Source organism: Rhinoraja longicauda, chromosome 21, assembly GCF_053455715.1.
Source record: "Rhinoraja longicauda isolate Sanriku21f chromosome 21, sRhiLon1.1, whole genome shotgun sequence".
In the NCBI taxonomy this organism is placed as follows: domain Eukaryota; kingdom Metazoa; phylum Chordata; class Chondrichthyes; order Rajiformes; family Arhynchobatidae; genus Rhinoraja; species Rhinoraja longicauda.
The window spans coordinates 11,309,923-11,332,265 of NC_135973.1; the positions used below are offsets into that span (position 1 = coordinate 11,309,923).

At 39.6% G+C, this 22,343-nt stretch overlaps 2 protein-coding genes across 2 annotated transcripts in view; one reads left to right on the forward strand and one right to left on the reverse strand.

Annotated features, from left to right (window-relative positions):
• Nucleotides 1-17,859, forward strand: alg1 (ALG1 chitobiosyldiphosphodolichol beta-mannosyltransferase). The gene is made up of 13 exons (XM_078417746.1): nucleotides 1-290; nucleotides 2,662-2,742; nucleotides 7,282-7,385; nucleotides 7,482-7,630; nucleotides 9,685-9,774; nucleotides 11,481-11,591; nucleotides 11,815-11,936; nucleotides 12,944-12,982; nucleotides 13,132-13,191; nucleotides 13,404-13,514; nucleotides 13,897-14,011; nucleotides 14,418-14,493; nucleotides 16,420-17,859. The coding sequence occupies exons 1-13, from the start codon at nucleotides 11-13 to the stop codon at nucleotides 16,552-16,554; spliced, it is 1,473 nt and encodes a 490-aa protein (XP_078273872.1). The 5' UTR covers nucleotides 1-10; the 3' UTR covers nucleotides 16,555-17,859.
• The window catches only part of eef2kmt (eukaryotic elongation factor 2 lysine methyltransferase), a 13,790-nt gene continuing 6,000 nt past the window's right edge, over nucleotides 14,554-22,343 (reverse strand). Inside the window, exons 6-9 of the mRNA XM_078417747.1 lie at nucleotides 21,662-21,810; nucleotides 20,281-20,591; nucleotides 18,030-18,188; nucleotides 14,554-17,058 (exon numbers count right to left, since the gene is read on the reverse strand). Of these exons, the coding sequence (XP_078273873.1) occupies nucleotides 16,952-17,058; nucleotides 18,030-18,188; nucleotides 20,281-20,591; nucleotides 21,662-21,810 (726 nt within the window). The 3' untranslated portion in view covers nucleotides 14,554-16,951. The remainder of the gene's footprint in view (nucleotides 17,059-18,029; nucleotides 18,189-20,280; nucleotides 20,592-21,661; nucleotides 21,811-22,343) is intronic.

A 22,343-nucleotide genomic window follows, 5' to 3' on the forward strand; every position in this document is an offset into this window, starting at 1 on the left:
CGTGGCTGTCATGGCGGCGTTGTGGTTTCTATCAGCTTTATTCTTGGCCGTTTCCCTCAGCAGTCTTTACCTCGCGGGTGCGAGCGTGGCTCTGGCTTTGCTGCTGCTGCTGCTGTTGTTGTTGTTGTTGGTGCCGGTCGTGTGGACTCGCCGACAGCGGGGCCGAGGAGGCAGCCGCCGCTCCGTCTGTGTGCTGGTGATGGGCGACCTGGGCCGCAGCCCCCGCATGTTGTACCACACGCTATCGCTGGCCCGGCACGGCTTCAGTGTCACTGCTGTCGGCTATCCCGGTGCGTTCAAGACTAAGGCTAAACAAGCCACCTTCGACAAGTCATAGTGTGATACAGTGTGGGGGAAAGCCCCTTCGGCCCATCTTGCCCACACCTGCCAAACATGTCCCAGCTGCACTAGTCCCACCTGGCATATCCTATCCAAACCTGTTCTATCCATGTACCTGTCTAATTTCTTAAATGTTAGGATAGTCTCTGCCTCAACTACCTTATCTGGTAGCTTGTTCCATACCCCCCCTCCCCCCTTTGTGTGAAAAATGTACCCCTCCAATTCCTATTAAATCTTTTCCCCGTCACCTTAAACCTATGTCCTCTTCTTGTCCTCGATTCACCTACTCTGGGCAAGATACTCTGCATCTACCCGATCTATTCCTCTCATGATTTTATACATCTCTATAAGATCACCCCTCATCCTCCTGCGCTCCAAGGAATGGACCCAGCCGACTTGACCGCTCCCTAAAGCTCAGACCCTCCAGTCCTGGCAACATCCTCGTAAATCTTCTCTACCTTTTCCAGTTTGACAACATCTTTCCTATAACATGATGCCCAGAACTGAACACAATACACTAAATGTGGCCTCACCAACATCTTGAGTGTGATGCCTTTTACAAGTGTGATGTCTCAACAAAGTGCTCTCCAATTAATTCTTGCATATTTAACCGTATTTAAGTAAAGCCAATAACAATCACAGACACAAAATGCTGGAGTAATTCAGTACAGGCAGCATCTCAGGTGAAAACCTGAAATCATCATCATCATCATTGGTCCAAAAATGCTCACCAAATCCACCCAAAACTTCATCCTCAACATTGATGGTCTCCCAGTATCCACCTCACCTCACATCCGGAATCTTGGAATCATCCTTGATCAAACCCTCTCCTTCGACAAACACATCAAACACATCACAAAGACAGCCTTCTTCCACCTCAAAAACATTGCCCGTCTCCGTCCATCCCTCTCCTCCACAGCTGCAGAAACCCTCATCCACGCCTTCATCACCTCCCGTCTGGACTACTGCAACAGCCTCCTCTATGGCGCACCCTCAAAAATCATCAATAAACTTCAATACATTCAAAACTCCGCTGCCCGTCTACTCACACACACCTCGATCCGTGACCATATCACCCCCGTCCTTTATAAACTCCACTGGCTCCCCATCCCCCAGAGAATCCAGTACAAAATCCTCCTCATAACCTACAAAGCCCTCCATAACCTGGCCCCATCCTACCTGACCGACCACCTCCACAGGCACACTCCCACCTGCACCCTCCGCTCTGCCGCTGCCAATCTCCTATCCCCCCACATCCGGACTAAACTCAGATCCTGGGGGGACAGGGCTTTCTCCATCGCTGCTCCCACCCTATGGAACTCACTACCCCAAACCGTTAGAGACTCCCCCACACTCACCACATTCAAAACATCGCTGAAGTCTCACTTGTTCAGCACTGCCTTCAACCACTGAAGGTCACCTCACCTACTGTCTCCTTTCTCTGTTCATTTATTTATTTACTTATTTATCTATTTATTAATTTCCCTATGTTCTCAAAATCTCTGTAAAGCGTCTTTGAGTATATGAAAAGCGCTATATAAATAAAATGTATTATTATTATTATTATTATTAAAAGGAATGGGTGACTTTTCGGGTAGAGACCCTTCTTCAGACCAAAACAAGGTCTTCCTTCCTTAACAATTAATCACACAATTAAATCAATCAAATGCCTTATATTTGACTAAGTGAGGGGAAACATTTTGAGCAAACCCAAGACCACTTTCTTTAATTTGAGGCACTTAATTATAAACATGATAGTCATAATGTATTTGTTTTGAGTTATGATTATGCAAGGACCTAACAGGACTCCTTTAAGGTTTCTTCAAAAATTCAGCATTTCTAACATCTTAATGATGGGTGTGCATTGAAGCCAAAATCTAGACTTTTGGTGCTTAACTTTCACACATATGGGATTGATTTGTTTCTCGTCTTTAGTGATTTGCACAGGATGAGATATTTTGCATTTAGTTTGAACAAACAATGCTGTCAGGTTTGGTATATTTGTTTTTACACATCGTTGTTCGATACTAGGGGGCACAGTGTGGCAGCTGGCAGAGCTGTTGCCTCACAGCACCAGAGACCTGGGATTCTTCCGGTTTTCTCCCACATTCAACAGACATGTATGTTTCTAGGTTAATTGTCCTCTATGAAATTGCTGCCAATGTGTAGGAAGTGGATGAGATATTGGGATAGTATAGAACTAGTATAAACAGGGTGATTGATGGTTGGCATAGATTTGGTGAGCTGTTTTTTTATCTCTAAAGTTTGTTATTGAAATCTATCATTTCCAGATTTTTTTCAACTCTGAATTATGTTTTTCAGGTGCAAAACCTCATAAAGATGTTTTAAATAATGATAAGATCAAAATTGTCTACTTAACAGAAGTGAAGACAGCAATAAAATGTAAATATTGCCATCTTTGTTACACTAAATATGTTGGTTTATATTTCCAAATGTACTGAGATTAGTGAAAAACCTTTTTGATTGTTATCCGGGTTAAACATCCATGTGTGAATACAATCAAACCAAGCAGAGTAAAGTGTTACAACTACAGAGAAAGTAATGATGAAAGAATGTAAGGGCTGCAATGAATTGGGTTAGCAGGTAGCAGGAAACTACAGACTATTTGATCGAACACTATCGGGAGAAATACAACAATCCATATTTAAAAAAATAGTTGCTGGACATTTGGAAAATTGGAATACATTTTCAGTAGTCTGATAACAGCAGTTTGTTATCCTGAATCTGGTGATACATGTTTTCAGGATTTTGCATCTGCCCAATGGGTGAAGGGAGAAGGGGGAATGACTGGTATGTGAGTGGTCCTTGATTATGCTGGCTGCTTTCCTGAGGCTATGTGAAGTATAGATTGAGTCGATGGAGGAGAGCCTGTTTGCCTGATGGATTGGTAGGATATAATTCTCTACAATTTCTGCAGATATCAAACTATGATATATCCGATAGTGCATCTGCAGAAATTTATGAGTCAATTAAAACATGCTGAATTTCTTTTGTCATCTGAGGAAGTAGAGTCATTGGTGTGCTTTCTTGGCCATGTTGTCAATGTGATTGTACCAGAACTTAAAGCTCATGACCAACTTCACTTTAGCACTATTGATGTAGTCCGGGGCATGATGATGCCGAAGTAGAGATGTTTGAAAGCTTCACGTTCCTCGGAGTATATATCACCAAAACTTGTCCTGGACATATCAATGCAATGATCAAGAAAGCATGCTTCTGCTTCCTCAGATGGCAAAGGAAATTCAGCATGTCTCAATTCTAGGACATTTAGAGTCAGAGTCATACAGCATTGAATCAGGTCCCTTTGCCCACCTTGACCATGCTGGCTGTAATGGGCTAATCCCATTTGGCTCTTAGCCCTCTAAACCCTTCCTATCCATATATTTGCCTTGTAAACATTAGCCAAGGTTAATTGGCCACAGCTAATTTGTCCATAATGTAGCTGGGTAATGGGAGAATGAGGTGGGTGATGAAGGGCAGGTGAAAAAAAAGTTTTTTACGGAAAAAAGTATTAGGAAAAGATTTATGGGATTATATAGAACAGTACCACACAGGGTCAGGCCCTTCGGCCCACAATGTCCGTGCTGAAAATGATCCGTTAAATTAATCTGTGCCTGCATGGAATCGATATCCCTACATCACTGCAACAATAAACTCCTCCCTGTCCACTGGCATCGTCCCGCCATCCCTCAAAATCGCTGCTGTCACCCCCATTCTGAAAAAACCTGGTCTCAACCCTGACACCCCAAACAACTTCAGACCAATCTCCAACCTACCCTTTCTGTCCAAAGGTTTGGAACGTGCTGTAACTTCCCAACTCAAATACCACCTCTCTACCAATAACCTGTATGAAACTTTCCAATCCGGATTCCGCTCCAACCACTGTACTGAAACTGCGCTCCTCAAAATCACAAACGACCTTTTCCTCTCCTCCGACGCTGGCAACCTCAACATCCTCATCCTACTTGACCTCAGCGCCGCCTTTGACACCATAAATCACTCCATTCTCCTCACCCAACTTGAAACCCCCTTTAACATCACCGGCACAGCCCTATCCTGGTTTAAATCTTACCTCTCTGACAGGCACCAGTTCATCTCCATTAACTGTAAATCCCCCACCGCTCCCCTCCCCCAAGGTGTCCCCCAAGGCTCAGTCCTTGGCCCCCTCCTCTTCATCCTCTACCTGTTCCCCCTTGGTCAATTAATCCGCCGTCATGGTCTCAACTTCCACTGCTTCGCCGATGATATCCAGCTCCTCATCTCCACCAAGTCAATCTCCACCACCACACACTCTACACTGACAAACTGCATCACTGAAATAAAATCTTGGCTTCAATCAAATTTCCTCAAACTCAACTGCAACAAATCTGAAATCATCATCATTGGTTCAAAAACGCTCACCAAATCCACCCAAAACTTCATCCTCAATATTGATGGTCTCCCAGTATCCACCTCCCCTCACATCCGGAATCTTGGAATCATCTTTGATCAAACCCTCTCCTTCGACAAACACATCAAACACATCACAAAGACAGCCTTCTTCCACCTCAAAAACATTGCCCGTCTCCGTCCATTCTTCTCCTCCACAGCTGCAGAAACCCTCATCCACGCCTTCATCACCTCCCGTCTGGACTACTGCAACAGCCTCTATGGCGCACCCTCAAAAATCATCAGTAAACTTCAATACATTCAAAACTCCGCTGCCCGTTTACTCACCCACACCCCGATCCGTGACCATATCACCCCCGTCCTTTACAAACTCCACTGGCTCCCCATCCCCCAGAGAATCCAGTACAAAATCCTCCTCATGACCTACAAAGCCCTCCATAACCTGGCCCCATCCTACCTGACTGACCTCCTCCACAGGCACACTCCCACCTGCACCCTCCGCTCTGCTGCTGCCAATCTCCTATCCCCCCCCCATCCGGACCAAACTCAGATCCTGGGGGGACAGGGCTTTCTCCATCGCTGCTCCCACCCTATGGAACTCACTACCCCAAACCGTCAGAGACTCCTCACTCACCACATTCAAAACATCACTGAAGTCTCACCTGTTCAGTACTGCCTTCAACCACTGAAGGTCACCTCACCTTCTGTCTCCTTTCTCTGTTCGTTTACTTATTTATCTATTTATTCACTTCCCTATGTTCTTTAAATCCCTGTAAAGCGTCTTTGAGTGTATGAAAAGCGCTATATAAATGTAATACATTATTATTATTATTATTATTATTACATTCCCTGCATATCCAAGAGTCAAGAGTGCTTTATCATCATATGTCCCAGATTGAACAATGAAATTCTTACTTGCAGCAGCACAACAGAACATGTAAACATAGTACACTGTAAACAATATAATAAATGAGAAAAAAAGTTCAATGTGTATACATTGCACACAAACATACACATAGAAAACAAACAATAACAGTGCAATAATAATAATAGTCTAACGTAGTTCAGAGCTTATTGTAGTGTTTAATAACCTAATGGCTTCAGGTCATTAGGATATCCATGGATGTCCATGTGCCCACATAAAAGTCTCTTAAATGCCCTGTTGTATCTGCATCCACCACCATCCCTGGCAGCGTGTTCCAGGCACCCACCACTCTCTCTGTGTAAAAAAAAACTTGCCCTGCAGATCTTCTTTAAACTTTGCCACATTCACCTTGAAGCTAGGTTCTCTAGTCTTTGACAGAGCCTCCGTTGTATGTCCCTTGAGACCCACGGGTCATAGAGGCTTTCCAAAGTCTCCAGGATCCAGATGCCCTGTGCGATTCCATCTTTGTATTCAGGCCAGATTATTACAGATGTGTGGAGAGTCCAAATAAAGTTCCATTCCAACATGATTACGCCCAAACAATGCTGGGAAAATTGCGTATGAAAAATATGTTTCTACTGCCATGTGGGCCAGTAATCAGGGCATAAATTTTAAGAGTACCTAGCCAAAAATATTGGAGGGATGGAAATACAGAGATCACATTGCAAAATCTATGCCTGGAAGAGTGATGGAAGGAAATTCAGTTGTAATTCCCAATAGGCCTGTGTAAGAGCAAATTTGAAGGAGTATGGAGGAAGACCATGGGAGTGGGACTAATGAGATACCCCTATAAAAGCCGGCAGAAGAAAAATGGGCCAAAAGACAAGAGTGTTTGAAATGCTTGTAGAGACATGTTGTTTACAAACAAACACATTTTATTATAAATATTAAAATGTAGAAGAAAGCAATTTGAACATTCCAAATTAACCCAGTCATTGATAAGGACATACCTTGTTTCCAAATACACAGGACAAGATGTTAGAAATCCAAAGTGCCAAATGTCAACTTGCTCCCGGTGGTAATGGGAGGCTTATGCACTCACCTATGCTCCTCCGATGTTGAGAAAGGCTCGGCAGACACGTCATTGGGGTTATCAAGTGGGCACCTACTTTCATCGACGTTTCGCTGATTGGACCCACGACGTCTCCAGTCGGCTCAGCAGTGCATTCTAGCGTCCCAGAACCACCCCCCTCTGCATCTGCCTAGCCGGCTTATTTGGGAGACCAGATGGGGTCTTTCCTCTTCAGCCAGAGCCACTGGCTACTCCGCTCTGCTACCTGTGATGTTTCCTTGATAGCCTGGCGTAGGGCTTGTCCGCAGATCCCCAGGTCCTTCATCAGTCTTACGGTAGATGTTGCCACAAATCCTCGACATCCAACTTCTACCGGGCAGAACTTTGCTCTCCAGCCCCGCTGTTCTGCCTCCGCTGCAAGGTCTGTGTAGCGCAGTTTCTTTCTTTCAAAGGCTTCCTGCACAGCATCCTCGCTCCACAAAATACACCATGCGCGGAGAGTTGGACCAGAGGACAAGATCAGGCCTCAAGATATTTTTAAATGTTTTGTAACCACTGTTTTCAAAGGGTTGAGATTTGTTTTTATATTTTATAGTTGGACCAAAGATTTTTCAATATGGGGTCAAGATCTTTGTGCAGACGTTGCAAATATGTTACGTCCTCCTAAGGATTGATCCACCATCGTACATGCTGCTGCAGGTAGAAGATTTACTCTTTTTGGCTTTCTTTTCTCTAAATTATAATAAATTGGTAAGATTAAATTTTCTATGCTTTTGTTTTAACAATTTCAAACAGAATCCTCCGGGCCTCCCTGCTATTGCAGTTGTGTGGGCAGTATGTTTATTAAGAAGAAGTAAATTTATTATTGACTGGCATAATTATGGTTACACTATTATGGGACTGACACATGGAGATCATCACCTGATTGTGCTGATTGCCAAATGGTAAGCACAGAATGATTTTCTATATGTAGTTTTGATTTTAAAAAACATCTTATTATGGCTGTTCTGTACACTGTTTACTTGAAGAATCAGTAAATGTTATTTTTTTGCACAAATACAAATTAGACAACAGATGAACTATAACATAAGAACATACAAGTAACGATAAGCCTCTCACACCTGCTTCATTCAGTAACATCACTGCTGATCTTTTAACTCAGTGACATATTCCTGCACTACCCTTATTCCTGGATACCCTTATACCTAAAATGTATTCATATATACCTGGAGATAGATTCTTGATTAGTACAGGTGTCAGGGGTTATGGGGAGAAGGTAGGAGAATGGGGTTCGGAGGGAGAGATAGATCAGCCATGATTGAATGGCGGAGTAGACTTGATGGACTAAATGACCTAATTCTACTCCTATCACTTATGACCTTATGACCATCCTTCTGCTTGTCCCCTTCCACCTATATCCTTTCCTCTAGCTTTACATTTTAATCCTCTTCTGTCCTTATCTTACAGTCTTTTGTCTTTTCATCGTTGGCCTTTGCACACTCATCTGCTAATCAACCCCCATCTTTCCCGCCATCCCTCTCGGTATCCACCTGTCACTTGCCATGCTTTGTCCCACCTCCATCTCTTTTTCAACTTTCCTCCTCTACTATTATTGGTCTGATGTAGGGTCCCAAACTGAAACATCTCCTATTCATGTCTTCCAGAGCTGCTGCCCGACCTGCTGAGTTACTCCAGCACACATTTTTAGAATGTATTCATCTTTGCTTGAACTTGCAGACGACTGAACCTCTACAGCATGTCTTGAGTAGAGGCTCGCCATCACCAGGCTGAAGAAATGTCTTCACGTTGTGTCCTGAATGGATAACCCTCTAGATACCCCAGCCAAGGGAAACGTAATTCCTGCAATTACCTGTCAAGTCCTTACAAGAATAATGTACATTTCAATGAGATTGTCCCACCTTCTGCTTTTCTCGAAAGTGTAACTCCAGCCTGCATCATTTCCTCTTGTGAAAAATCTGCCAACCATGAATCAATCTGACGAGCCTTTGTGGCACTTCCTCTATCATTAATTACCTTACCTAGTGAGACTAAACCAGATGTCTGATATAATTGGAGCATTATATCACATATTGTGTAGGAGGGAACTACAGGTGCTGATGTACACCAAAGATAGACACAAAATGCTGGAGTAACTCAGCAGGACAGGCAGCATCTCTGGAGAGCAGGAATAGGTGACTTTTCAGGACCCTTCAGACTTTTTTTCTTCTTGAATGGTCCTTAGGCACCACGGATAACCTGCTTCCACACTCTTTTTTGGTTTTGAGGTGCCTATGAGTGTAATGTGCAAATTCAGAATCCTCCACAGATGAGACAGAAGGTGACTGACAAGATAGATAAATGGGTGGATGGTGGGTGCGATGGTGTGCTGGTTCCGTTACCTGTGCAGGACTTCTATGTACTTTAGGGGCACAACCAAGCGAGGAATTCCCTGCAGTTAATGTGAACGTTGTATATCTTCAAGAGGTCTTGAGCACCTCCTTGCATCTTTTCCTCTACCTCCCAGTAATCCTTTCCAATGACAGAGTTCAAAATAGATTCTGTTTGGGATTCTGTTATCAGGCACATGGCCAACATGGTCAGCCCAATGGCCCCACTGAATGCAACTAGAACCTGGGAGAAGACGATGACGAGGTGGTTCATTTTTCTCTCCAGCGAATTTAGAGGATTTTGCAGATACAGCATCGACTATATTCGGTTTAGTTTATTGTCACATGTGCCGAGGTACAGTGCAAAGCTTTTGTTGAAGTGCAATTGCAGGAAGAGGGCAGAGATTATTACTGCCCAGTAGAACACAGGTTTAGCTTGTAGCAGGTGGATGTTAGTGTACAGGGAGCACAGAAATGGGTCTCTGAACCATAATACCTTTCATTCTCTCACTCATTAAAAATATTCTGCGTTCATATTTTTTCTACCTGTGGATAATATTACATTTGCCACATTGTAATCTATCTATGCATTGTTTTTGTTTTTAAAATAGGTATGAGCATTTTTTTGGAAAGCTGTCTGATTTAAATCTGTGTGTAACTGAAGCCATGAAAGAAGACTTGAGAAGGAACTGGAATATTAAGTGAGCATTCATACTTTAACCATTGTAGATGTAAGCAGAATTGACTAGAATTTCTTTAAAAAATCATAATAGCCATACAGCACAGAAACAGGCCTTCAAGCTCCCAATCAAGATGCCCCATCTAAGCTAGTCCCATTTGCCCATGTTTGGCCCATATCCCTCAACTTTTCTGATCCACGTATGTCTTCTACATTATTTCTGTTTTATAATCCCAGTTCATTATGCATTCTTTAATTGGGTGGCTTCAATTAGTGTCATTATTTATTCCCGCATTGTATAGATCGGGTGTCATTGTGGGCTGCTTGTATTTTGTGGCTGAGTTTTGAAATTTGAATGTTTCTGGCTAATAATTTGTTTTTAGGAAGGTTCCTGGTTACATCAAGTCGGGTTGTGGAGTTAAGTATGAAAAGGTAGAATTCTAAAAATAATATATTAGTGAGAAGTTGGTCAGTATTCCAACCTAATTACCAAACAAACAGCCAGCTCAGATTCTAGTTTTCAATTGAAATTTAATTGGACAGAATGCTTCAGTTCTAGTAATTTCCAAAGTAAAATACAAATAGCTCCCTAATATTAATTTTAGTTCCTAAGGAGTGCTATGAAGAAGCACTTATAATCCTAATGCCTACATTAGGTTTTGCCAAGACTGTTTCAAATATGGACCAAATTGCTTAATTCCAGAGGTGAGGTTAAATGATTGCTCTCGACATAAAGGCTGCATTTGACTGAGTGTGATATCAAGGGGCCTTGGTAAAACTGAATTTAATTGCATCAATGGTAGAAGTCATACCTCGTACAAAAAAGATAGTTGTGGTTGTCAGAGACCGATCATTCTAGTTCCAGGACATCACTACCGCATTTCTTTGGGACAGTGACTCACGCACAACATCTTCATCAGTGACCATCCTTTCATTATAAGGTCAGATATGGAGCTGTTTGTTGATGATTGTACAATGTTTAATTCCATTCACAACTCCTGAGCAGATAAAACAGATAATGCAACATTCAAACCTATTCAATATCCAGGTGTGGGCTAATAAGTTGAAATTAATATTATGCATGTAACGATGATCATCTCCAACAAGAGAGCATTTAACGACCTGTTAACATAGGAACGTGATGGATTATTCCACCAGCCTAAATGAATGCAACTTCAACGATATACAGGACATTGAAGCTTGTTTGATTGGCACTCGCTAAACATTCATTCTTCCCACCTTCTGCACAGTGATTGCAGTATTTATCATCTACAAAACCACTCCAGTTACTCATCCATTTCCTCTTACATCTCCCAAATCTGCAACCTTTGGCACCAAGAAGGACATTGGCAGCACATGCATACTGCGAGTTCTCCTCCATCCTGACTTGGAAGTATATCACTGGCCCTTCATTGCTGGGTCTAAATCATGGAACTCCCTACCCAAAAGCACCATGGCTGCGGTCTCCACCAGAATGACAGCAACTGTTCTATAAGGCAGTGCGCCATCACCTTCTCACGGCAATTATGGATGGGCAATAAATGCTGGCCTCGTCAGCACCACCCAGATCTCAAACATGAATAATTAAAAAGAAGAGAAATTATAATTCAGAGTTTTTAGCAGTATGCTTTTCTAGACATTCAAAGACCATTTTACTTGGGTTAATTTTCTGTAGAACATTGAGAGTGCTTCTCTATTTTTCTAAAACAGCTACATTTGTTTTAACAGGGCAATCACTTTATATGATACTCCATCTCCCATTTTCAAAGAAACTCCTCTTGAATTGCAACATAAGTTGTTTAAGAAGCTTGCTAAGGATTTTGCACCATTTAGAACAAGGTATGTTATATATGTGTGATGAAAATGTTAAACACATTTTGTTAATTAAATACTTGGTAGCAAAGTGATCTTTTTGTATGATTTTTTATTTAAAATATAGATATAGAAAATAAACTTATATGACTCAACTTCCAAAACCTTTTTGGGCAAGTACATCTACTTAGTGACACAAATTTACAGTTTCAGGCACTGGATAACAATGTATTTTTTGGTGTTAAATTAGGATCGAATCTGTGCCTTCCAATTTGGAACAGACAGCCTTTACAGAACTGAATGTTAATACTGGAGATGTCTCATATGTCCAAGGAAGACCAGCATTGCTAATGAGCAGTACTAGCTGGACAGGTAAGTAAGATTTTTCTTTAAAAATATATATAACCAGTCCGATTGTGCTGTTTGGTATGCATGCTAATAATTGGATAGTTATATATGTTAAGTGAAAATAGTACAGGATGGAGTGATGAGAGGGATACCAATGGAGATAATCTTAGAAGGACTAGAAAGATGGAAGAATAGAAAATAGAGATTAAATGTAAAAAGAAGGAACTGGCCCCAGTTAATAATTTCAAACAGCTTTGACCTATAAAGAAGCTGTTTGGATTAAGGTGGTTCTTTAGAATGAAGAACACCAATTGCCAGGTTTAAATTTTTTTAATTATCAAAATTTGTTTGGCGTCCTGATTCAAGTGAGATTTTACATTTGGTAATATGCAACTATAATTAAGTTAGAATTAAGGTTACAAGGACTTTTCAAAGCTAATGCATTTTTGGGAAATGGCTTGCACTAGGATCAAAGGTGGTGCCAAAGTGGATCTTTTTTTATATTGAGTACCATTCACAGGATGCAGATGATAGGGGCAATACTAGATCTGTTCTTTGAGATAAAGTATGGAAAATTGAATTATAGGACTAGTGAAGCTTTTTATTCTAACTAAAATTTTATGTACTTCAGTTGTAAAAATTGATAGAAACTTTAGGGAATTTTTCCTTTTTAATATTCAGACAAGCCTAATAATTCCAGAACAGTAATAGTATATTGTATCTTGGAGTCATTTTTTGACCATATGGTTCATGCCTGCTATGCATTCCAGTCCTTAATGTTGAGGCAACCAAGTCCATTTGCTAATCTGTTCTGTAAGTCACGTGGGCTGGGAGTTTTGAAGAGGGCTAGGTTTAGTGCTGTTGGCACATGCTGTCAAAATAGCCAAATCTATTTGCATCACCTATTTAGTATTTATCCATATTAACAAGATATGCTAAAGCTTGACTTATGGGTCCGATAGATTCCTATGTGGCCCAAGATGAAAGCTCCTTGGCTTCACCATAATGGATTATCCTTCTTTGATTTTCAGAGGATGAAGACTTTTCCATTCTATTAAAAGCTTTAGATGGTAGGTTTCTGATCATTTTTCTTTCTGTTTAAATGTGAGCATTATTTTTAAAGGATTTTATATGTACAAATATTAAATGAAAAATTTTGGAAGGATTGTGCATTTTTGTATTACTCTAATTTAAGGATCTTTTTCTGTTTTCCTTTCAGAGTATGAAGGACTGATAATGGGTGGAATGAAATTGCCATCACTTGTTTGTGCTATTACAGGTATACTTCTGAACAGCATCCTTTCTGCCTCATTCCTCTCGGAAAACTCTTAATTACTGATTTTCTTCACTGCCCCCAAACCGTACCTTCTTTCTCACTCCACCTTCTCCCATCTATCCTCTTTTCCCACTGGCCTGATCTTGCAGTTTAATTTTCCCACCTTCAGCAACCATCTCCAATGTAAATATGTTTAAATTTATTTTGTTTTTCAGGAAAAGGTCCACTAAAGGAATTTTATAACCGTCTAATTGAAAAAATGCACTTTAAGTATGTTCATATTTGCACTCCATGGCTGGAAGCAGAGGACTACCCAGTGCTGCTAGGTATAATTGCTTTTAATATGCAAGTGTTGTATTAGGAATATTTTTTGGTGTTACTTCACTATCAGACCTGATTGAGGATGATAGCATGATAGATCTTCCAATATGTCATAATAGTTTATGTATTTTGTCATATTTCAGGGAACATAGCTGAACTTATTGAATATTAATATTTAGTAGTAACAGATTATAAAGATGAAGAATTTTGTATCCATAGAAATATTGGTAACTTGCGATCATTCAGTGATTTAGATTCCTGAAGATGTTGAAGGAAAATATTTTTCTAAAATATTTAATGCTGAAATAAAAGTTCCATAATGCAATCGAATTAAACATTTATTTTAATGCAATTTTCCATATCTTAAAGATTGTAATCATTTTATAGGATCCGGTGATTTAGGAGTTTGTCTACATAAATCAAGCAGTGGGCTAGATTTGCCAATGAAGGTAGTAGACATGTTTGGCTGTCATTTGCCTGTGTGCGCTCTTGATTTCCAGTGGTACGTATAAGGTGAAATAATACCGTTATCATTCTTCCATTCACTTTTATTTCAAGCATGCAAAGCTGGCCACAGTTCATCTATGACTGGTGTGTGACAGCTCAATACAAACTTTCTTTGCTCAGTATTCAGCTTTATATCCCATTCCCAAGAACACTTCCAGCATCAAACTGCATCTTTGGAACCAGCATATTCTCACACATCTTTTATTCAGAATAGGTTCACCCATTCCTTCTTTCCAGATGCTGCCTGTCCCGCTGAGTTACACCAGCATTTTGTGTCTATCTTTAGTATTTGTATGCCTCTTTCAACTTCTGTCTCAGACTCCTAGCAGCCCTCTTATCTCTAATCTCTTCATTCTCTGGTAATTGAGATCAATTGTAATGTTTCTCCCATTATTTTACAGTCTACCAGAACTTGTGAAACATGAAGAAAATGGTCTAATATTTAAAAATGCTCATGAACTAACTGGGCAACTAAAGGTAAAGTTATACCATATTTGTAATGAAAGAAAATGCATTTTGAATTTTTAAAATTGTTTTGAATTTTTATTCTACCACCTGATCTGGCAACACTTAAAACATTTGGGTTCTGCAATATCCCATCAATAATTAGGTACAGGAGTTTGAAGTTAGTAACATTTAATATTTTATTCAGGTTAAAGATTTTATGCCATTCTTACATTGATGCAGTAAACATCAATTATTATTCCAAAGAACATAATATACAAATTCATTATTTTCATTTACTTGCCTACATCCTCTACAATAGTCTCATGTATAAAACTGCCCTAAACTAAATTTGTCCAGTCTTGCAGTATGCATTAGACGTTGCCTCTTAAAGAGAGTGGTAAATTACTAAAACATTCTATGAATTTGTCAGTTTGACTCATGTAAAAAATTATGTACTGTTAATCCTTGCCATGGATGTATTTTCTCCAGGAGAATTTTAATTATATACATATATCTATGCTTATTCCTCATCTTTATCATCTTGTTTGTTATTGCAATAATTAATTCTTAAGTTTAAGTTTAGTACCCTCTTTTTACCAATGTTCCTCTGAAGAAGGGTCTCGACCCAAAACATCACCCATTCCTTCTCTCCAGAGATGCTGCCTGGTCCCGCTGAGTTACTCCAGCATTTTGTGTCTACCACCTTTATGTATATCAGCTCAATGTAATACACAAAAATGGTTAGAAAGGTTAAGATTATTTTTGATACAGTAGATTAGAAGGTGACCCAGTGTAGTTCAGCAGATCAAAATTGGTTTATTGTGGATGAATTAATGTGCTTAAAAAGGAGGCAGTATTTGCAGGGAGTGAACGAATAAATTGTTTTTTTCTGATACAAGGTCATCAGTGGTAGAAATTAGTGGATTATGAGGTAAGGTACAAATCTCAGACCAAATACCATGCAATTCCTGGTGTTTAAGTAACCATGCATGGTGTGGTGACCAGGGAGAGAGATTTATGTTGAGCTCAGATGTCAGTGTTAACAAGTATTGCGAGAGAGTGGGACATTGGAAAACTGAAAATTTGGTATGTGTGATGATGGATGCAAGGAAGGAATCTGCAGGTGTTCCACAAGAATAAAACGGTGATATATTCAAAGGATAGCCATCAATAAATGTATGGAAAGAGGGCAGTGAATTCGCTGAAGAGGGAGCAATGGAACTGAAGTGATGACTAAAATCAAGAATGTTACAATCATAGAATGAAGATCAACTGACAAGGCCAGTATTTATTGCCCTTCCCTAATTGCTATTTGCAAAGTGGTAATGATAATCCTGTTAGGTAGGAGAAAGTAAAGAATTTGGTCCTGCTAATATTTCCAAGTCAAGATATACATGACTTGTTTATGAGCCACCCATGTCTCTCTGGGTGGTGTGGTTTGCATTTAGTGAGCATGTAAATGCCCAAAATGTTGCATATTGCTGCCAGTCAGGTTGCTTTACCCTAAAAAGAGTGAGTCTACATTTTGTTGCAAAAGTACATGCCCAAGCAAGTCATCGTGTCCCTTGTATCAACATACAAGCACAGACTACAAGGACTGCTATGTGTGGTTTTAATGTTATTTGTGAAAGTACTGGGCTGTGTGACAGTCGTAAGAGAGAACAAGGAAGTCAGTAACTAGAGAACTGTTCTGTGTCCATGAATTACAAACAACGGTATTACCTAAGGTTGGTATTATAGTAAAAGTCCTATTTTTATCAATTACAATTCATTAGATAGGTTTTTATTGATAGCAAAAAAAGTGTTTTTATATTAAATGCAAAATAGATCCTATATTTTGAAATTTGGCACGGACACATTTAACCTTTTTGATTTAAAATTTGAGCTATATGCACAAGCATTAATTCTATCTTTAAACCTTTTCTATCTTTAGCTAATGACGCATGATATTTTCAGCTTCTCTTTACAGACTTCCACAATGAAAGAAACAAACTTGGTATATTTAAAAGAAACCTGAAAGAAGCCAAGATGGTTCAGTGGGATGAAAATTGGGATGATACAGTGCTTCCTCTGCTGCCAGCAAGTGACTGAAATCTGTGACTAATCTGAAACTAATGATTAGGTTTGGCCATCTCTATAGTTGATTTTTGCTGACAGATCATGGAATACCATGGATAAGAAAGTCCAGTGTGAAGATGATGCTGGAACATTTGATTTTTTTCCAATGAACGCTGAATTTCTGGATTATCAATTTTAAATGACCACATTTTCAAGAAAAGGCAGCTTGAAAATTGTGATGTTTTGAAAGTCATAGTCCTTTTCAAATGGGCTGTCGAGCTACATTAAGTTAAAATCATTTTTTGTCTGACATTTCTCTTTTCAAAAGCTACTGAGAAAAAAGTATCCACACACTTGCTGCTTTTCACAATGTGGGTCAAGATTCTTCGAACCTGAAACAATTTATTTTTGCATTCCAGCATTTTGGACATTAAGTTCCATAGCATAATTTAAGCAACTCTATTTTTGTGCACTTGTTGTATGGAAACACCTCAATGGAAGGACCTTTCATCTTGTGGTATTCAATTCCAACTTTATCTGTTTTAAAAAGAACACAAGTGTCACTCATCTTAAAAGGAATTAAATCAAGAAAGGTGAAGGTTGTGGGAGAGGGGGGAGGTTAGATTAGAATATAAAAAAAGAACAATTCTATGATTGATGGTATCATCTCCTTGGTGAGATGAAGGGGATGTAGAGGTAAACATAATGAAATCTTTTTCTGGTCAGTGAGTTGGTTTGTAGGTGTGAGAGTTGGGCATTAATGATGACATTTAAATACAATGAGAACTCTTAAATGGTAGGAGATTGGCAGCTATTTCTGGAGAAATGTTAAGTTTGTACAGGTGAGAGAACAGTAGATCTGTCAAGAGAATATGGCCCAGTTTTGAAAGGTAAAATTACGTTAAAATATTTAAATAGTGGTAGAAAATAGCGTGACAATAAATCAGACTTTTTAAAGGGCATTGAAGTGGGAACAATTTGCAGGGAATGGAAGGAAGGGTGACTGATGAGCAATTTACTGGTACTGAAGTAGAGGGCAACTAATAGGAATATAAATGATATGATTTTGGATGCAGAACAAAAAAATTGTAGAGAGAATTGATCAGGGCTTGAGTAAGACAATAGTGGAGCATTAAGTTTGACTTGATGATATTTGTCCATTTTCTCTAAAACAGAAATGGGTAAAAGTAGAATGCCGGTATTAAACCAGATCAATTAATGTAATAAAATTGACAAACACAAATGAGTCAGTATGTATAAAAAGCATGGAACTATGCTTGTTTTTTTATTCTAAATTTGATCTGCCTGTTGCTCTGTTCATTTTGACAAAATAATAAAATAGCTTGATTTGTGTTTTGTTTCATAATTGTTCTGACTATGTCACTAAAGATTGGGGAATCAAATGAGGGCATATGAAATGCAGCCCCAAGACTATCAGATGGGTCTCTGATGGAAATGGTTACTGGAAGAATCTGAACAATTGCCACTAGTAATTACCAGCCACTTACCCAGCTCCATTTTGAATTGGTGATACGTCTCCGGATTACGTTTGGTAGACGCCAAATATACAACAGAACTTGTTTTCCTCTTTCCATCAGTTGTAGCAACAAGTAGTTTCTCCAATACAGAAACCACGCAGATGACCACCTCAGGATCATAAATTATATCTTTTTTAAGAGAATAAAATGGGTTAACACACACTTTAAATTGCAGTCTATTAATATTAGTGAAAGAGTGGGGGAAAATTAGGATTTCTACATTTCCAATTTAGTGTATCTTATATTCCAGTGTCCTTTATTACCTATATGCTTACTATTTTTAGTATCACAAATGAGCAAAGTGGTTTCTCTAATTTTGAAAGAATAGCCACATTATAGATATTATAGTTTTCGGCAAAGATGACATCAAACCCGACTCACTACATGGCACAATCAATCACATGCTACAATTCCATACAGCAGTAGTTGATGGATGCCTTAAATTTATCAGACTGAATGCTTGGAATGGAGAAGGCTAATGAAACCATGATAAAACTGCTTACATGAGAGCATTCGTAATATTAAAACGGTGGGCCGCTTAGCCCTTCTAAATTTGATCTACTATTTAATAAAATCACGGCTGCTCTCACATTACTCTGTCCTTACTAAAAGGGCTTGTATTTCCATGGTTCACTTCAGACTCTCAGGTCATCCCAGAACATAATTGCAAATAAGGAACATTTGAGCAGTCATGACTGCAATTTAAGATGCGCAGCTGCTACACACATTAAATGACAATTTGTGATAAATATTGCCAAGACATCAGGGATAACACCTCTGTGTCCATGGTAGTGCTTTGGGCTCTTTTACATACATCGTAGGAGGGCAAATTCAACTTCAGTTTAACCTATCATCCAAAAGACATTACTGCTTCAGTACAGTTCTGAAACCTTGGTCTAGATTTCACATTCCTGCCTCTGCAGCTTTCTGACTACTTCCAATTTAGACATGACCCTCATTTCATTTGTGAGGTGTGTGACTAGAACCACCCACCTTGGTCAGCCTTTGGTCTAGCCATGGCTTTTTATAGTTTTCATTTTTACCCCTTTTGTATTCAACTCTTGATTATAAAGGCCAGCATTACAATACGAGACATACAGAACAAGTTTTGTTTCAATGCGACTGACATCTCGTTCCCCTCTGATGTCTGAAAAAGGGTTCCAACCCGAAACGTCACCTATCCTTTTTCTCCAGAGGTGCTGCCTGACCCAGAGTTACTCCAGCACTTTGTAATGTATTGGCACAGCTTCCTGCTCTTATCCTGATCTAGAAATGTTCATCAACTCTGCTGCCAAATTTACAATCTTCTATCACTTTAAAGTTATCCATCTTAGATTCCTCCCTTAATTTACTAGAGATAGGGTAGAATTCTTGTATACACTAAGTCCTCTGTGTCGCACTATTACCTTGATTCCATTTCCTCTAACCCCATTGCCTGCAGGGATGAGGTTCCATTCTCCCATTTTGTCCATCTGTCATTCTTTACAGACAAGACAATTTTCCATTCCAGTACTTCCAACATTACTCAATTATGGCTTCTCTGCCATGTATGACTGGGCCCTCTATTCTATCTGTTCCATTTCCTAGACCTGCCCTCACCCTTTCTCTTCCTGTTAGAAAAAGGACTGGTTTCCACTTGTCCATTTGGAGCCTGTCATCTATTTTTTGAATGCGTCAAGAAGCTGTGGAAATTATATACAATTTTGAGCATCATGAAATTTAGTTTTTTGTTTTTTTTAGATTTAGAGATACAGCGCGGAAACAGGCCCACCGAGTCCGCGCCGCCCAGCGATCCCCACACATTAACACTATCCTACACACCCGAGGGACAATTTTTACATTTTACCCAGTCAATTAACCTACATACCTGTACGTCTTTGGAGTGTGGGAGGAAACCGAAGATCTCGATGAAAACCCACGCAGGTCACGGGGAGAACGTACAAACTCCGTACAGATGGCGCCCGTAGTCAGGATCGAACCCGAGTCTCAGGCGCTGCATTCGCTGTAAGGCAGCAACTCTACCGCTGCGCCACCGTGCCGCCCCTTTATCATTGAAAAGGTCAGTTAAACAGATTAGAACACACTCCTAATCCTCTGGCTTCAGATAATATTTGTTTCTCATTTTGTTCTAGCTCAGGATATTCTGGATCTTATTCATAATAAGTACATACAATACTTAAGCACAATGAAGACAATTACTAACCTGCAAACATTTACCTACCTGTTGCCATAATAATATCTGATTGAATCTCTGAAATCAGTTCTTGTGTAATTTCTCCCCAGTCCAATCGAAAAATTGTAACTTTCGGACTCTGGGTTTCTTCAGATCCACTGTTACTCTTGGTCTCTATTTCACACTCTTTTGAATTCCAGGTGTCAGAATCTATTAGCAGATTATTTCTAATAATATTCTTCCGGAGTTGCTTAAGTACATTAGGATGACAGTCACTGAATATGTACCGTTTCGGGTTGCAAGTCTTGCAAATGGCAATTCCAGCAAGACCACTTCCACTACCCAACTCCAAAACGGTCCTGATACAAAATGATTAGATACATCGTGATCAGATAGATCTAAACAATTAGATACATCGTGAGTAGATCATTAGTCACATGTTGAAGACTGATAATTATCCAAACAATTGATTTTATTTCGAACAAGCCTCCAAGCAGTTTCTAATTCACATGTAACCTTGAATGTTATGGTACCCAGTTAAACTTGCACTGATAAAAGACTTAGTTGAAGAGTATGTAATATTTAAGAATAGAAATGGTGCAATTCAATACATTGGTGAATTAACATGGGAGTGGCATCATTGGCAAGACCATATTTGGAGTACAATATGCAGTTCTGATCATAGGAAGGATGTCATTAAAGTGGAATGGGTGCAGAGAAGATTCACAAGGATGTTACCAGGACTGGAGGTCATGAGTTATGTGGAGAGGTTGGATAAGCTGGGGCTGTTTTCACTGGGGGCTGAGGAGTAACCTTACAGAGGCATATAAAGTTATGGGGTATAAATAAGGTGGATCTACCCCTAAGGTGGTCAGGGAGTCTAAAACAATGGGGCAGATTTAATGCAAGAGGGAAAAGCTTTAAAAGGAGATGAGGGGCAACACTTTCAATGCAGAAGGTAGTCTTTATATAGATTGAGCTGTTGGAGAAAGCTGTAGAGGTGGGTACAACATTTAAATTTAACATTACAACATTTAAAAGACATTTAGACAGATACATGAATAAGAAAGGTTTCAAGGGATATGAGCCAAACACAGGCAAATGGAACTCGCTCAGAAAAATATCTTGATCAGCATGGACAAGTTGACCCAAAGGGTCTGATTTGTGCTGTGAGACTATGACTACATATGAGGAATGACCCATCGTATTTGGCGAGTTCCTCAAAAATAATCGAACAAGAATCGAGGCCATATCCAGATACCTCCTTATAAAACATGGCGGTTGCATTGAAAGATACAATGATTTAAAAAGGGAGAATATAATTTAACCCATAAAATGTACTGAAGGACAGCGGGAAGATATATTCCAATTTCACAGGAATTAAATCAATTTCCATTGTAGCCACCTTTCTAATGCTAACAATTCTGACCTGCAGTTAAATACTTCAGGGTTTTCCATCGCCCATTCTGCAAAGTACAGTGCAGCTTCCCATGTGACCAGACCTGTGGTTCCTTCAGAGATTAGTGCCACATTTTCAGCAAGGGTAATGTTCTCTCCTGACAACTGAACAATGATTTTCTTTTTAAAAAAAAGTCAAAAGACACTGAAGTATTCCTTTCCCATTGCTCATTTTTGCACAATTAAATTACAAGATAATAAGAAATTATTTCACGCATTTCAACCTAACAACCGGGGTGTATACAAGGGGAATAAAGGCTTAGCCCCATCCTAATACTCTGATGAGATTACATCAGACACACACGAGCACACACACACATGATAAACAATAACAGTATGACTGGGCAAGCAGCACTGCCAAAAATAACAAATTTAAAGTTCTACATTGGCATATTGACAAAACAAAATGGGCAAGTATACATACTGGAACATAAAAAATCTTCAAAAGGAGAGACGGAGTTATTTTGATTATCCTTCCATTAACTAAAGGATCATAGGGAATTCCACCATATAATTAAGATGATTGATATGTATCTTAACTGCTCTTGTACCATAACCCTCAATATTCCTTGCCATGAATTTGTTCCCCAGACTGGTAAAAGATATAATAAGATTTTCTACAGGGAAGGGTTCTGGGACCAATGTGGTTCCCC